Source organism: Lagenorhynchus albirostris, chromosome 9 (assembly GCF_949774975.1).
Source record: "Lagenorhynchus albirostris chromosome 9, mLagAlb1.1, whole genome shotgun sequence".
NCBI lineage: Eukaryota > Metazoa > Chordata > Mammalia > Artiodactyla > Delphinidae > Lagenorhynchus > Lagenorhynchus albirostris.
In genome coordinates, this window is record NC_083103.1 from 99,751,679 (window position 1) to 99,765,343 (window position 13,665).

General features: G+C 50.5%; 1 protein-coding gene across 12 annotated transcripts; it reads right to left on the reverse strand.

Annotated features, from left to right (window-relative positions):
• Window positions 1–960: 960 nt before the first annotated feature.
• HEPACAM (hepatic and glial cell adhesion molecule) lies at window positions 961–13,113 on the reverse strand. Of its 12 annotated transcripts, none has more exons than XM_060160691.1 (8): window positions 12,879–13,113; window positions 12,193–12,298; window positions 6,038–6,379; window positions 5,081–5,362; window positions 4,690–4,789; window positions 4,095–4,168; window positions 3,722–3,792; window positions 961–3,157 (listed from the first exon to the last, which is right to left on the reverse strand). In XM_060160691.1, exons 1-8 carry the CDS (start codon window positions 12,912–12,914, stop codon window positions 2,852–2,854), a joined length of 1,317 nt encoding a protein of 438 aa, XP_060016674.1. In that variant the 5' UTR covers window positions 12,915–13,113; the 3' UTR covers window positions 961–2,851. The 12 variants fall into 12 exon arrangements, with proteins under 12 accessions (XP_060016674.1, XP_060016675.1, XP_060016666.1 ...); XM_060160692.1 differs by having other exon boundaries at window positions 3,939–4,168; XM_060160683.1 differs by having other exon boundaries at window positions 3,927–4,168.
• Window positions 13,114–13,665: the final 552 nt, after the last annotated feature.

A 13,665-nucleotide genomic window follows, 5' to 3' on the forward strand; every position in this document is an offset into this window, starting at 1 on the left:
TAATTTTGTCTTGTATTACTTCAAGCATTTCATAATTATTTTATGTTTTATATCTGATCATTTCAGTGTCTGAAGACCTTGGGGGTCTAAATCTGTTGCTTCTTATATTTGCTGACTTTCATTCATGATGATTTGTTTCCTTCTGTGTTAATGACCTTTCCTTGTGAACTCGTCTTTGGTTGGTCTTAGTCTCTGAAAAGTTACGGAGATGTTTTTTTCCAGAGAGGATTTGTATTTTTTATTTTAGGAGCCTGGGATGCTACCAGCTGGGGGCCAATACCAATTTAAGCCAGGAGTCTCAGGTTCAGCTCCCACACCTTGCCACTGGCACAAGTCTGGTCTTTCATCAGTGCTAATATAAACATTTGCCCTTGGGTAATCCACATTTTATGAGTGCTAAGAAGTCAGGACTCACCTTACACTTCTAAGCTTTTATATATGCTGCTCCTTCTGCCTGGAATATGTGTCCTTTTATCCTCCCCCCCACACCCTATCTGATTAATCAATCTTTCTAAGACTAAGTTCAGGCTTGTTCTCCTCCAAGATACCTTTGCTGACGATCCCTAGTCTGGGTTAGATGCCACTCTTACATGCCTCTATAGCACCCTGTATCTACCTGTCGTTGCATTTTCCACACTGTATTGTAATAATCTGTTTACTTATCTGTCTTCCTCCACGAGACTCTCTTTGGTAGGGGTCATGGCATAGTTATGCTGTTTCCCCAGTGTCGGGCACAGGGTGGATCATGGTAGATTAATACATGTTTGTTGAATAAATGAAAGACACCCGAATAAATGAATGAATGAATGAGTGAGTGATGATTTTGGAATGGACAATATGGGATTTCCAGAGAGGGTGAAGGATGATGGAGGGATGTGAGAAGAAAAGAGAAAAGGGAAATGACTGGTATTTTTAGGCTGTTTGTTTGTTCTCCTTGATTAAGTGGAATAAAGTTGTCACTTATTTCATCAAAAGTTTATTGAGCATCCAGTATGTGCTAGGCACTCTGCTAGATGCCAGTAATACAAAGATGAAGATCAAAATGAAACAAAAACAAAACCACTCCCCCCTCACCCCATTTAAGGCAGATTTGGCTTGAGCCTGGGAAGCCGGCCCCTCAGGGATGCAGAACCGGGGTTTGGAATACAACTTGCCTGCATCTCACCTTAATCTTCACCCTTGCCTCTCAAGGCTGACCAGCATGTACCCATCTCCAAGTCCTGCATCTTCCACCTGCCTGAACAACTTTCCCCTGCATGCATTGTCTCCTTCTAGATGAGGCACCTGGGGAAGTGAGGGGAGCAGTTCTGGCTAAGGAAGGGGAGCTGCAAAGGCACACCTGCTCAGAGGAGCCTGGAGAAGTGCATAGGGGCAGAGAGCTGGGAAGGGCACGACGTCCAGGTAAGAGCAGAGGGGACCAACAAGAAATGTTGTTGCCCTTGGGGCTGGGACAAAACTGGCCCCAGTGTGGAGTGGTGGGGAACAGGGACCTTGAGAGTCACTCTGTGGGATGGTGCAGAGTCGGAGCAGGAGCTTAGGAAGTTAAGGAGGGACCAGGGATGCACTAGAGGCCTCAGGGGAGAGAGGTCAGAACACAGCGAGGGACTTCTTCTCTTTCAGCTTTTTAATGGCGCTCTCTCTTCGCACGGTAGATTACTGTTCCTACAAACTGTTCAAGAGGCGGCGGCATGGGCGTGGCCTGGCTACACAGTGGACCGACCTCTCGGTATTCTGCTGTTTGTGTGACTGGGGAGTCTGCCCTTGTCCTGTCTCCTGGGACCTGAGCATCTGGGAGCAGGGCAGGTGAGAGGCCAGAGGCCAAGGGTTCCATCATGTCTCCAAGACATGCTGGGGAGCAATAAGCCTTCTCCTCCCCCTACCATTTTTGGGGGGAGTGGAACTTCATCCTCTTACAGCTGGAGGAAGCCCAACAACTTTCCGGGGGATAATGATTGTTTGAAAGGCTTGTTTTGTACAAAGCCAGGGAGAAGCCATAGGTATGAGGGGTCAAAGGACAGATCTTCACTTGATCTAGCCTTCTGGGCCTGAAGAATGAGTGAGAAGCCCCTTCTCTATGGAACAGAGATGGAAAGAATGCCGGGCACGCCGCTGAGGGAGGCTTTGGGAGGATGCCAAGCGTGGGAGGCTTGAATCCTTTGCTCTTGCTAGAACCCCGGTAGCAGGGCAACGGAATGTATTGTACTTGAGCTCCTCCTTCACCAACTGGTAGGTAGCGAGGTACCATATGCCTGAGAAGGGTGCTCCAAGGTACTGCCTTCACAATGATTCACTGGATGCTCGGAACAGCCCTCTGTACACCCAGTAAAGGGCATTGGACTTCCCCTTAGTTTAGGACAGTTGTACGTTTGAGGCAAGTGGCCTCTCTAATCTGGGCTTGCCAAAAAAGTTCCCCAGGATTCAGGAGTTTGTTCGGAGGGAAGGGGAATGGGTGGGAAGCGTGAGCGCGCCCTAGGAAGGGCATAGGATAGTCAAGGGGGTTAGGTTACTGATGTTAGTTTCCATAAGCCCCTCCGGGGATTGGGCCGTAAATTTAATAATCTATATGGTCCTAAGAGGGCACAACCCACACCCACTGAGAACACAACTAAAGAGCCGGGAGCAAACGTAACCCGGTTTCACCATCTGATCCACCCTCCGCCTTCCCGCCGCGTCCCCCCATCTGCACATGTTCACAATCGTCCACGCGCCGGAACCCTAGCGCTGGGTGAGGACCTCCATCTCCCCTCGCCCCTCGCCCCTCGCCCCTGGCGGGCTGCTGCCCCGCTGCCCTGCCCTCCCCCGGGCCGCGGGCAGCAGTGCGCGGGCGCCTCCCGGGGGGTCCCGAGGAGGCTCAGGCGCTGATCTCCACCGGGCCGACCTCGTCTTGCTCGCGGATCAGGTGCACGCCGCCCGCAGTCCGCAGTGTGCGCGAGGCGCTGCGCGAGCGGCCGGGCGAGCTCGGGGCCCGGGGCGGCGACGTGTGCGTCCGGCCCGTGGCGGGGGAGCGCGCTGGAGAGCGCGGGTAGCGGCGGGCAGAGCGGCTGGGCAGCCCCGGCGAGCGGCCCGGCACGGCAGGCGACACGGAGTAGCCGGGCGGGCCGGGCTCAGTCGCGCTCCGAGGCTCCGGGGCGGGGTTCTCCTCGGGCTCCGGGGAGTCCTGCAAGGACACGTGCCGCGAGGGGTCAGCGGACAGCCGGCCAGGGCTGGGAGCGCGCCTGCTGTTCCAGGGCGCTGGGAATACCGAGGTGGAGGGGACATAGTTCCCTCCACACTCCGACTGCCTGGAGGGCTGCAGGCGTAGGTCTGTTTTTGCTTGCAACACAGGACACTTGATGTGGTGCCTGGCACATAATAGGTGCTCATTAAATGTTGAAATGCATTAGTTTGAGCGCTTTGTCCACTTACTCTGCACCTTCCACCTGCCTTGGACAGCATGGGACAGAGTTGGTTTATGGAATAGTAGGGAAATCACCAGAGACAGTGTCCAAAGACCTGGGTTTGAAGCCTAGATTTGCCACTGATTTACTTGTTTGATCCTGGGCAAGTCATTTCACCCCTGTCAGCCGTATTTTTCTCATCTCTAAAGTGGGGATGACACAAATATTTCTCAGGGTTATTCTGAGTCCTAGAAAGGTATATCAATATGGTGTGGCTACGAAATACCAGAACATGGTAGGGGCTGGTGGAGTGTTTGTAGGGCGCCCAGCCCGAAGCTGCTCACCTTGTCCTTCAGGATGTAGAGTGCCATGGGGTTCTTCCGCTCCTGCTCTCCACTCCGTGGGAGGGTGTCTGCTGCACGGAGCAAAGAATGGGGTGGCTGGCCCAGGTACAGAACCCTTTCCACCAGCCAGCACCTACACTCTTTGCTTCCCGATGGCCAGCTAAGGCCATCGGGAAGCCAGCCTCCACCAAATGGTCTGGAATACCTGAGGTCCTACCTTGGCCGCTCCTCTCCCTGCTCTGCAGTCTTCGTGCAGTTGGTGCAGGAAGGGGCCCTGCAGAGCTGGCTTCCTTGTCGCCCATTTCAGCCTTTTCCCAGCAGCTTACTGATCTGAGTGAAGATGGGACGGGTGAGTGCGTGGCTGGGAGCTCACCTTCTGCTTTCAGGCGGTCATCATTCTGATCCATATATTCCAGGGAGTTTTGCTTCTCCAGCTTCCTCTTCTTCCTGCAAATCAACCCAGCACCCTGTGAACAGAGCTGTCGAGTGTGAGCAGGAGAAGTTCTGGGGGCGAGGACACTGGGGGGATCTGATGGCCACAAACGAGGCCTTGTAACAGGAAGACGGGCTGAGTGCGGTGGGAGGGGGAGTAGTCCAGAGCTTTGGGATGCATCCCATCTAGGTTTGCCTCCTGAGTCCGTCCCTAGCATTGTGACTGTGGGCTAGTCATCTAACTAATCCGAGTCTCGGGTCGTTGTCTGTAAGCTGCAGATAATCACATTTAAAGGTAACACCCTAACCACAAACACAGTGCCTGGCTCACAAAAGGTGCCGTGTAAGTGAAACCAGTATTCATCGTGCTGGGGTTGTCAGGGTTGTGAGCACAGAATGTGGTAAGATGGATCTCCCGGGAAGAGGTGCGGGGCCCTGGGAGGAAAGGCGTTTAAAGAGACGAAGGAAAAACAGAGCTTGGCGCTGGGAGGGGTTGAAGGATTCAGGTGCTCAGGGAGAGGAACTTGGAGAGTTACCCAGACTTTCTGGACGGTTTCCAGCAGGCACAGACTGTCACCAAGGTCACAAGGAGGAAGATGCCTCCTGTGGACAAGATTATGTAGAGGGAGCTTCTTCCTAGGGAGAGAGAGGCAGAGAGTGGGGAGAGACTTCAGAGGGGGCAGGAGGTGTGGTGAGGAGAGCTTCCTGCGGCCGAAGAAATAGAAAAGGAACCCCAGGCAGCATGGCTGGCCAGTGGTGGACCTTGCCCAGAGCTCACTTCCTACCTGTGGCTGTCCTCCAGGGAGAGCTGGCCCATCTCTGCCTCTCTCCCCCTCCAGTGGCACTCTGTCTGGGAAGTCCTTAGCCTCTCATGGGCACCTGCCTCTCAGGGCTTTGAGTCCCAAGGGAGGGCAGCGGGAGACTCACTGTATACGGTGATCTTGACGGGCAGGCTGCGGCCCTGGCTGATGGGGTTCTCCACCACACAGCTGTACAGGTCGTCATCCTCCATGAGCACGCGGGTGATGGTGAGCACCTTTTGGTCGGGGGACAGGAGCATCCGCGAGTCGTTGAGGAGGGGCTTGCCGTCCTTCAGCCATGTGTAGCTGGGCTTGGTGCCGTTCTCGTGCGAGCAGTTCAGGGTAAAGGCCTCGCTGAGCTCCAGCACCGTGGTCGAAGCCACTAACACCTGGGGCCTCGAAATGGGCACTGAGCCCGGGGGTGGGGGGAGCCTGTGAGCCACAGGCCAAAAGCATCTCCCTTCCCCTTCTTAACTGCCTACCTTCCAACTCAGTCTGCAGTATTGAGAGATCGTCACTCCAGCTCTTTACCACCATCCATCCACCCATCCATCCATCCATCCACTCACTCATCTATTTACCCACTATTTATTGAGCACATACTGAGCACAGGGAGTACAATGCCAAACAAGACAGCTATGGTCCCTGCCCTCGTGGACCTTCCCTTCCCTTCTTCCCACATACCTTTCCAAGATGTCTTAAACTGACCCAGCCTGGAAGATATTTTAGTTGGGCTAAGCTTAGGTCGAAATAGGTTCAAATATTGGCTCTACCACTTACTAGCTGCCTGAACTTATGCCCCAGTTTCCTCATCTGCAAAATGGGGTCCATGATATTAACTACCCCTAGATTATTATGAGCATTACATGAGTCAATATAGGCAAAGCACTTACAATCGTTTCTGGCATGTAGTAAGCGCTGTATACGTGTTAGCTATGGCCTATCTGCCAACCGCTAACATTCCAGTTGGCTCACTCCCAAGCGGCTTTTGTGTAGCTTTTCCTGGGGTCTAGCTAATATACTGGGTGGACGTGGCCCCAGTTCCAGTCACCAGTCCCGCCTCCTTCCCTGCCAGAGACTTTACCATCTACAGTGAGGTTGATGGTCTTCTCTCCAGTGAAGGTGTCATCGGTGATAGAGATCTCAACCTCATAGGTGCCCTCGTCGGCCAGCTGCAGGTCGCTGAGAAGCAGGGAGCCGTTTTCAAAGAGGCGGATGCGGTCTCGGTAGTCGGGCCGCAGGGTACCGATGACCTCTGTGCCGATGGACTGAACCACGGTCACTGGCTTGTCCCGCTTCAGCTGCCACTTGACAACGGGTTTGTCACTGCTGGTGCTGCTGTACTGCACAGAAAGCAGGGCCGCCTTCCCCACTGTGCCATGGATCAGGCGCACCGGGCTGGTGATGTTCACCGCCTCCAGGGGCTCTGTGGACAGAGACCCACGAGGTGAGGGCAGCGTCAGGCCCTGGCTCCTAACGTCACTCCCATCTTCGAGTCCTCTGGTCTCTCCATGCCTCACCCTTCTGAACCCTTCACTCCCTGTCAGTCCTTCCTTCTTACCCTTCGACTGTAGCTCTGGCCCCTCTGCTCCCCTGTCATCCCTCACACCCATCCCTTTGCCCTCAATCCTTCTTCAATCTGGACCTCTGCCTCTGGAGGTTTTCCCTATTGCCTTCCTCTTGAGGAAGATTCCAGGTAACCCATACCTTATGTGGCCCATTTATGGAAATATGTATTGAGACTCCCCATGTGCCAGGCACTGTTCTATGTCCCCAGGATATATCAGTGAGCAAAACTGACAAACATCCCTACCCCCTGAAGCTTATAGGTCATTAGACCCTAGAGTGAATTTGTCAGACTTTCTCCTTAATTGGGCATTGGGAAAGTGAGGGATGGAGAAAGCATGGAAATGTAGATTCCCAGAGAAAGGAGGGTGTCATGAGACAGTGCCAGTAGAGGGCAAGTTTAGGGGCCTGAGGACAACTGGACAACTCTCCGGTCATACCAAGAGCCTCCCCTATCCTTGTCCCAGCTGCACGTAGCATCATACTAGGCCTGCCCAGGGCAGAACAGTCGTGGAGATTCACCCAAACTCCAGCCCAATTTGCATCCCCTATGGAAGAGGGATTTGGGACAGGTCAAGCAAAGAGCTTGGAGTCAGAAGACCTTGTAAGATTGGGCTCCACTGCTTACTGGCTGTGAGAATTTGGGCAAGTCATCCTTCTAGGCCTCACTCTTCTCTTTTAGAAAATAAGGATGATAACGATAACAAGAGCAAGTGTCTTACCCAGTTCACAGTGCAAAAGCATGATATGTATGTCAGTTACTGTGGTGTAGGGGAGAGAACACAGGATTGAGCATCAGAGATCGGGGCCCTATTGTTGACTTAGGACCTGGGAGAATTTGCTTGTCTGTTCAGGGCTCAGATTTCCCACAGGTCAAATGAGTGGTAACGAGGTGGTCTCATGGTTTGTTCCAGCCCTGTAGTTAGTTCTGGGATTTTACCATCTTGTCCGATGGCAGCCCCATCCAGAGACACATCTCACATTTCAGAGATCTCTTAGGAACTTTGGGGCCTGAACAGATGCTGCTCGTTGGCCTTGTACCTGGCCTTGCAGAGCAATACAGCCACCTGAGGGAGGGGTCTTCTGGAGAGGATGTCAGCTAGGAACAGGACTGAGTTTAGCTGAATAGACACATACGTGTCAGGTTCTCCGTTCCTCTGCACCCCCAGCTGCTTCCTTTGACTGTCATTGCCTCTGAAGTTCCCTCCTTCTTTCTCACCCCTGTTTCCCACTCTGCTACTGCTGCAGTGTAGATTTGGGGAAGGTGAGCTGTGCCTTTCCAATCCCTATTCCTCTCCTTGTACCTCGAGGACCCAGACCAAACCAGGAGGCAATGGAACTAAAAGGTTAGTTGTGGAGATCGAAGCAAATTTTTTTTTTTTCTTGCGGTACGCGGGCCTCTCACCACTGTGGCCTCTCCTGTTGTGGAGCACAGGCTCCGGACGCACAGGCTCAGCAGCCATGGCTCACGGGCCCAGCCGCTCCGCGGCATGTGGGATCTTCCCGGACCAGGGCACGAACCCGTGTCCCCTGCATCGGCAGGCGGACTCTCAACCACTGCGCCACCAGGGAAGCCCGAAGCAAATTTAATTTAAAAACATATCCAGTCCATTTTGGGAGCAAATGCATTGTTAAGTAATGAGCTTATCATCTATGGAATTGGTCAAGGAAACGCCAATTGGCTCTTCTTTCACCTCCTTGTGCTTCCATTTCCTCCTCTGAATAGTGAGGTGGTGGGACCAGATGATCTCTAGGGGCCTTCTCCACCCTGACATTCTATGATCCATCACCTGTCAAGGATGTTACAATCATAAAACCTTAAGCATGGAAGAGACTACTTTAATGATGAAAGCCACCATATGTATGACTATTATATACTTGTTACTGAGAGGAGTCTCAATTGGCAGGAGTTAGAATGGACAAAATCAACTATTTTCAAAATTTTTAAATTAAAGGTATTTTTGTTCCCACAAAACCTTATGGAAATTGAAAAGAAATGAAATTTAGTTCTAGTTCACCTGATTTGGTTCAAGAGGTGGTGAGGACCAGAGCCCTGTCCTCCCCAGTACCTCAGGGTGCTGCTAGGAATCCTTATGGCTCTGTGTATCAGGCTGAAATCGTTTGGCTACATGATCCTTAAGATTTCTCCAGCTCTTAGTTTCTGTGATAATTTAGATGGGATTTCCTGCCTCGCATCTGCTAGCCCGGAGATGGAAACAACCTAAGTGTCCATCATCGGATGAATGGATAAAGAAGATGTGGCACATATATACAATGGAATATTACTCAGCCATAAAAAGAAACGAAATTGAGCTATTTGTAATGAGGTGGATCGACCTAGAGTCTGTCATACAGAGTGAAGTAAGTCAGAAAGAGAGAGACAAATACTGTATGCTAACACATATATATGGAATTTAAGAAAAAAAATGTCATGAAGAACCTAGGGGTAAGACAGGAATAAAGACAGACCTACTAGAGAATGGACTTGAGGATATGGGGAGGGGGAAGGGTAAGCTGTGACAAAGCGAGAGAGAGGCATGGACATATATACACTACCAAACGTAAGGTAGATAGCTAGTGGGAAGCAGCCACATAGCACAGGGAGATCAGCTAGGTGCTTTGTGACCACCTGGAGGGGTGGGATAGGGAGGGTGGGAGGGAGGGAGACGCAAGAGGGAAGAGGTATGGGAACATATGTATATATATAACTGATTCATTTTGTTGTAAAGCAGAAACTAACACACCATTGTAAAGCAATTATACTTCAATAAAGATGTTAAAAAAAAAAAAAAAGACAGCACCTACAATGTGAAGGTGATCTTAGGACTAAAAGGGTAGAAACCAGGCAAGGGACTTCTTCCTATTGGGTCGGTAGAGGATGGGCTGACTCTAGGATCCCAGAGAATAACATCTTGCAAATCAGATTATCTAGATTTATGGCATGCTGTGTTTATGTCTGTGAATAGTATCCTAGCCTCTAGAAAAGCTTTGTTTGAATGTTCCAGGAATAGGGCTGTGATGAATTTAGGAAAGACTCTTTAGGCCATATTAGGTTCAGAGCACTAAGTGTTACTTTCCTGAGGCTAGGTTGGTGATGCTGTCATAAGGGAGTATGGCAAGGGATTAAGGTAAATCTCTGGGAGCCAGGGCCACGTGGTCCAGCCCCCCTTTTAGTGCCAATCTTAAAAATACATTTCCCAGCCTCCCTTGCAATTAATTATGATACTACTGAGTTCTAGCCAATAATACTAGTAAAAGTTGTAGACACCATTTACAGGCTGATTTAGAAAAACCTCCCTCCTTTTCTTTTTTCATCCTCTACCTGAAAGAAATGAAGATAAATCTCAGACTGACCATGGGAAACACATGTCAAAGCTGATAGCACTCCATCAGCTTGATACCTGAAAAACCTCATGGAGCAGTCTTTCCTCATCCCAGGCCTAGCTCGAACCCATGTACCCCTGCATTGGCAGACGGATTCTTAACCACTGTGCCACCAGGTAAGTCCCTAATGGTAACCTTTTAACTGGCATATCCAATGGGCTCTTTCAGGTCCTTATTATACTGGGCTCCTTGATACATTTGATGATGATTGTCCGGGAAACTCCCAACTCCCTTCATTTTCTGGATACCACAGTCTCCCAGGTCTCCCTCTGTGTCTCTGATTGTTCCTTCTGGGTCTCCTCAGTGGGCTTGATTCTCTGCCTTCCTCTGCAAATCTTGGGGTTCCTCAATGTTCCGTATTTAGCTCATTTTCTCCTCCAAGGTAATATTTATTCATTATCCTTGTTTTAAATCTCACCTCTTGGCTGACAGTTCCCAAATACTTCTCTCCAACCCTCCAGCTTTAGGTTATTCAACATTTTCCCACAAAAGTCTCATAGGCGTTTCAACCTCAACGTGAGCGCAACACTAGCTATCATATCTCCCAACCTTGCCCCATTTTTTAAATTTATGGTTTCACACTGAAACCCTACCTCCTTCTCTAGATCGTTTCACTTTCTATAAATCACTAGGTCCTGACTTTCCCTCCAAAATATTATCTCAACATCCCTCACTCCCCCTCTCTTTATTCTAATTCCAGCCCAGGTCATTTCTCTCCTGAACTATTGCAATAGCCTCGCTATGGTTTGACTTGTGTCCCCTAAAATTCATATCTTGAAGTCCTAACCCCAAGTACCTCAGAATGTGACCTCATTTTGCCATGTGGTCATTGCCAAGGTAATAAGCTAAGATGAGGTCATGCTGGAGTGGTGTGGGCCTCTAATCGAAGATGACTGGTGTCCTTTTAAAAAGGAGAAATTTGGATATACACACAAGCACAGGGAGAATGCCATGTGAAGATTAAAGTTAATCTGTCACAGCCAAGGAACTCCCAGAAGCCAGCAGAGAGCGCTGGAACAGAACCTTCCCGAGGGCCTTCAGAGGGAGCACAGCCTTGCCAGCACCTTGATCTGGAACTTTTAGCCTCCAGAGCTGTGAGACAATACATTTCTGCTGTTGAAGCCACCCAGTCTATGGTTCCAGCAAAATGGATACAGGCTTCCTTTCCTATCTTGCTTGCCTGTAGTTTCACCTCCAATGCCTCACTGGAGAGTGAGGGATCTGAGCTATACTCTGGCCCTGCTGGTTCCCAGATTAAAAACCATTCAATGTCCTCCCCCGCTCCCATTGTTTGCAAATTATATTACAGTTTCCTTAGCAGGGTTTACCAGACTCACCTAACTCCACCCACACTTTCTTCTCCAGCAGCGGTGACTGACTGGGCTGCTCCTAACATGTGATACCATTTCAAGCTGTTGACCTTGGCGCATTTTCCCAACTATAATGCTCACTCCCACACCTATCTGTTTTTCTCATCTTTTAAAATTCAGTGCAGACATTCTCAGGAAACCTCCCCTGATATTCCCCCACTCCCATTCTGTACCACCAGCGCCAGCTTCCTGATGGGGTAGGTGACCTCTCTGATTCTTGGAACCCTCTGCCTCTCTGACTCATAGTAGTTTCTGCATTTTATTAAAATGATCTCTGCATCTTATTTGCCCCACTAAATTGTGAATTCCTAGGCTCTCTGGAATAGTGTGTGTGTGTGTGTGCATGCATGTGTGCACATAAGCACATGTATTTCAAATAAGATCATTTCTCCAAGAAGTTGGTAGGGGGAGGTAGGTGTCTATGGCGTGTGTGTTACGCATAGGTTGGTGTTACTCTCCCAAACCAGGAGGCTTATTATCTCCAAAGCTTCTTTCATCTCCCTTGTTATTTTACACTCAGAGAAGCCAGGGTGGCGGCTGGGGAGACACAGAACCAAGATTTCCCCACCCCTCCAAGGCCCACCATAGTCCCTCGGAAAGAATGCTGGACTGGCCCACGCCAACAAGACATCCCACCAGAAACAGCTCATTGCCCTCCATCTAATGTACTGAATGCCGTGGGAGCTGCAAAGTCATGCAGGCTTTGGGGGATGGGGGGCAGGGGCTGGGCAGGAGGCACACAGAATGAAGAAATACATTCAACACGAATGCCTGCATTCACTGAGACGCTTCCCACGGTGGCTAAGCATTCTCCCCTCCTCCCACCCCAAAGGCATTCTGGCCCTCAGCTCTCCCCTCTCTCTCCTTCGAAAGCCCCGGGTCCCTTCTCCAGACCCTGTCTTACCCTCTGGTCTCCTACCTGTCTGGATCAGAAGCAGGTAGAGAAAAGGAGTGAGGCGCAGGGCACTGAAGGCTCTGGACAGGGCTTCCCTTTCTCTCTTCATTTTGGGTGGCGTTCTCCAGCTCTGGTGCACACAATTAGCATGATTTCTCCACTCTGGGCACGTCCCTTTGTACCACTCGGAGTTTCTCTGCCCGAACACAACCCTGCCAAGTTCTCTCTGAATACACAGAGCTCTGTGTGTTGCTGGACTTGTTCTTTCCTCTCTTTCAGACCTGGCATTTTCTAGTTTCAAAGCCCTACATCCCGGGTTCGGAGGAGAGTATCTGCTTGGGAGATAATCTCCAGCACAGGGTTCAGTCTGATGGGTCCCAGCAGCCTAGCAGTTCTTTGCCGGCCTGTGCTGAGCCCCACTGCCAGGGGGAGATGAGGATTTGGGCTCAATGAATGGACTGGGCTGGGACACACACTAAACTGGACCTTGTGTGTCCCAACCTGTCCTGTCTCCACCTCACGCTCCCTGTTCCTGCGAAGGAGGGTGTGCGCCAGGGACACGCCTCAATAAGCTCTGAAAATGGAGGGAGAGGAGCTTTTCAAAAGCTGGGGGATGAGAGATTCCAGAAACTGCTGAAGAAATGGAAAACTCCTGTTCCACCCCAAAGAAAGAAGATTGGAATATGGCTTGAATTCTATTATTTTCATACCTGTCCTGGTGCTGCTTGGGCTTCTCTCTCTATCATAGAATCACATAGATGCTGGGGACCTTTCTCCAGAAGCTACTCTGCTCATTCCCCAGCCTCCAGCCCATTTCCTAGAACATGTCAGAACAAAGATGAAGGTAATAGCCCAAAAGCCTGGGGTTCTGTCACCAGCTACAGCCCAGCCATTTTCTCAAGTCTTGAGGCGTGATGAAGAGAGACACCCCAGCTCTACCCTGACCCTTCATTACCACGTCCACATCCTCTCCTGAGGGGCGTCAGTGGAATGTATGCTTGCTAACTGTGTGATCTGGGGATGGGTGTGCAACGTTGTTAATTCTCCAATTTCACATCTGTAAAAGGGGGAGAAACAGTAGCTTCCTTGTAGAAATTGTTGAGAGGATTGATGAAGATTTAGTACGGTAGGGTGCCTAGAAAATTCTTTGTTGGAGAGGTGATATATAGATATATATATTTTTTTGCGATATGCGGGCCTCTCACTGTTGTGGCCTCTCCTGTTGCGGAGCACAGGCTCCGGACGCGCAGGCTCAGCGGCCATGGCTCACAGGCCCAGCCGCTCCGCGGCATGTGGGATCCTCCCGGACCGGGGCACGAACCCGTGTTCCCTGCATCGGCAGACGGACTCTCAACCACTGTGCCACCAGGGAAGCCCCAGAGGTGATATTTTAAACTTTAAGAAAAAACTGCCTCTTCTTCTTTTCCATTACTTTAGGGATCTTTATATCTTGGTGAGACCAAAGTTTACAACTTCCCCTCTTGATTGTCTCTAACG

Bases quoted from the DNA above. Each gene is read 5' to 3' on its own strand.
- HEPACAM (XM_060160680.1), bottom strand. From the start codon at position 12,914: ATGATAGAGAGAGAAGCCCAAGCAGCACCAGGACAG. The intron at 5,363-6,037 runs GTAAAGTCTCTG...CCCCGGGCTCAG, and splicing joins CATCAACCTCACTGTAGATG to TGCCCATTTCGAGGCCCCAG. The intron at 3,158-3,721 runs GTGAGCAGCTTC...GTGTCCTTGCAG, and splicing joins TCTACATCCTGAAGGACAAG to GACTCCCCGGAGCCCGAGGA.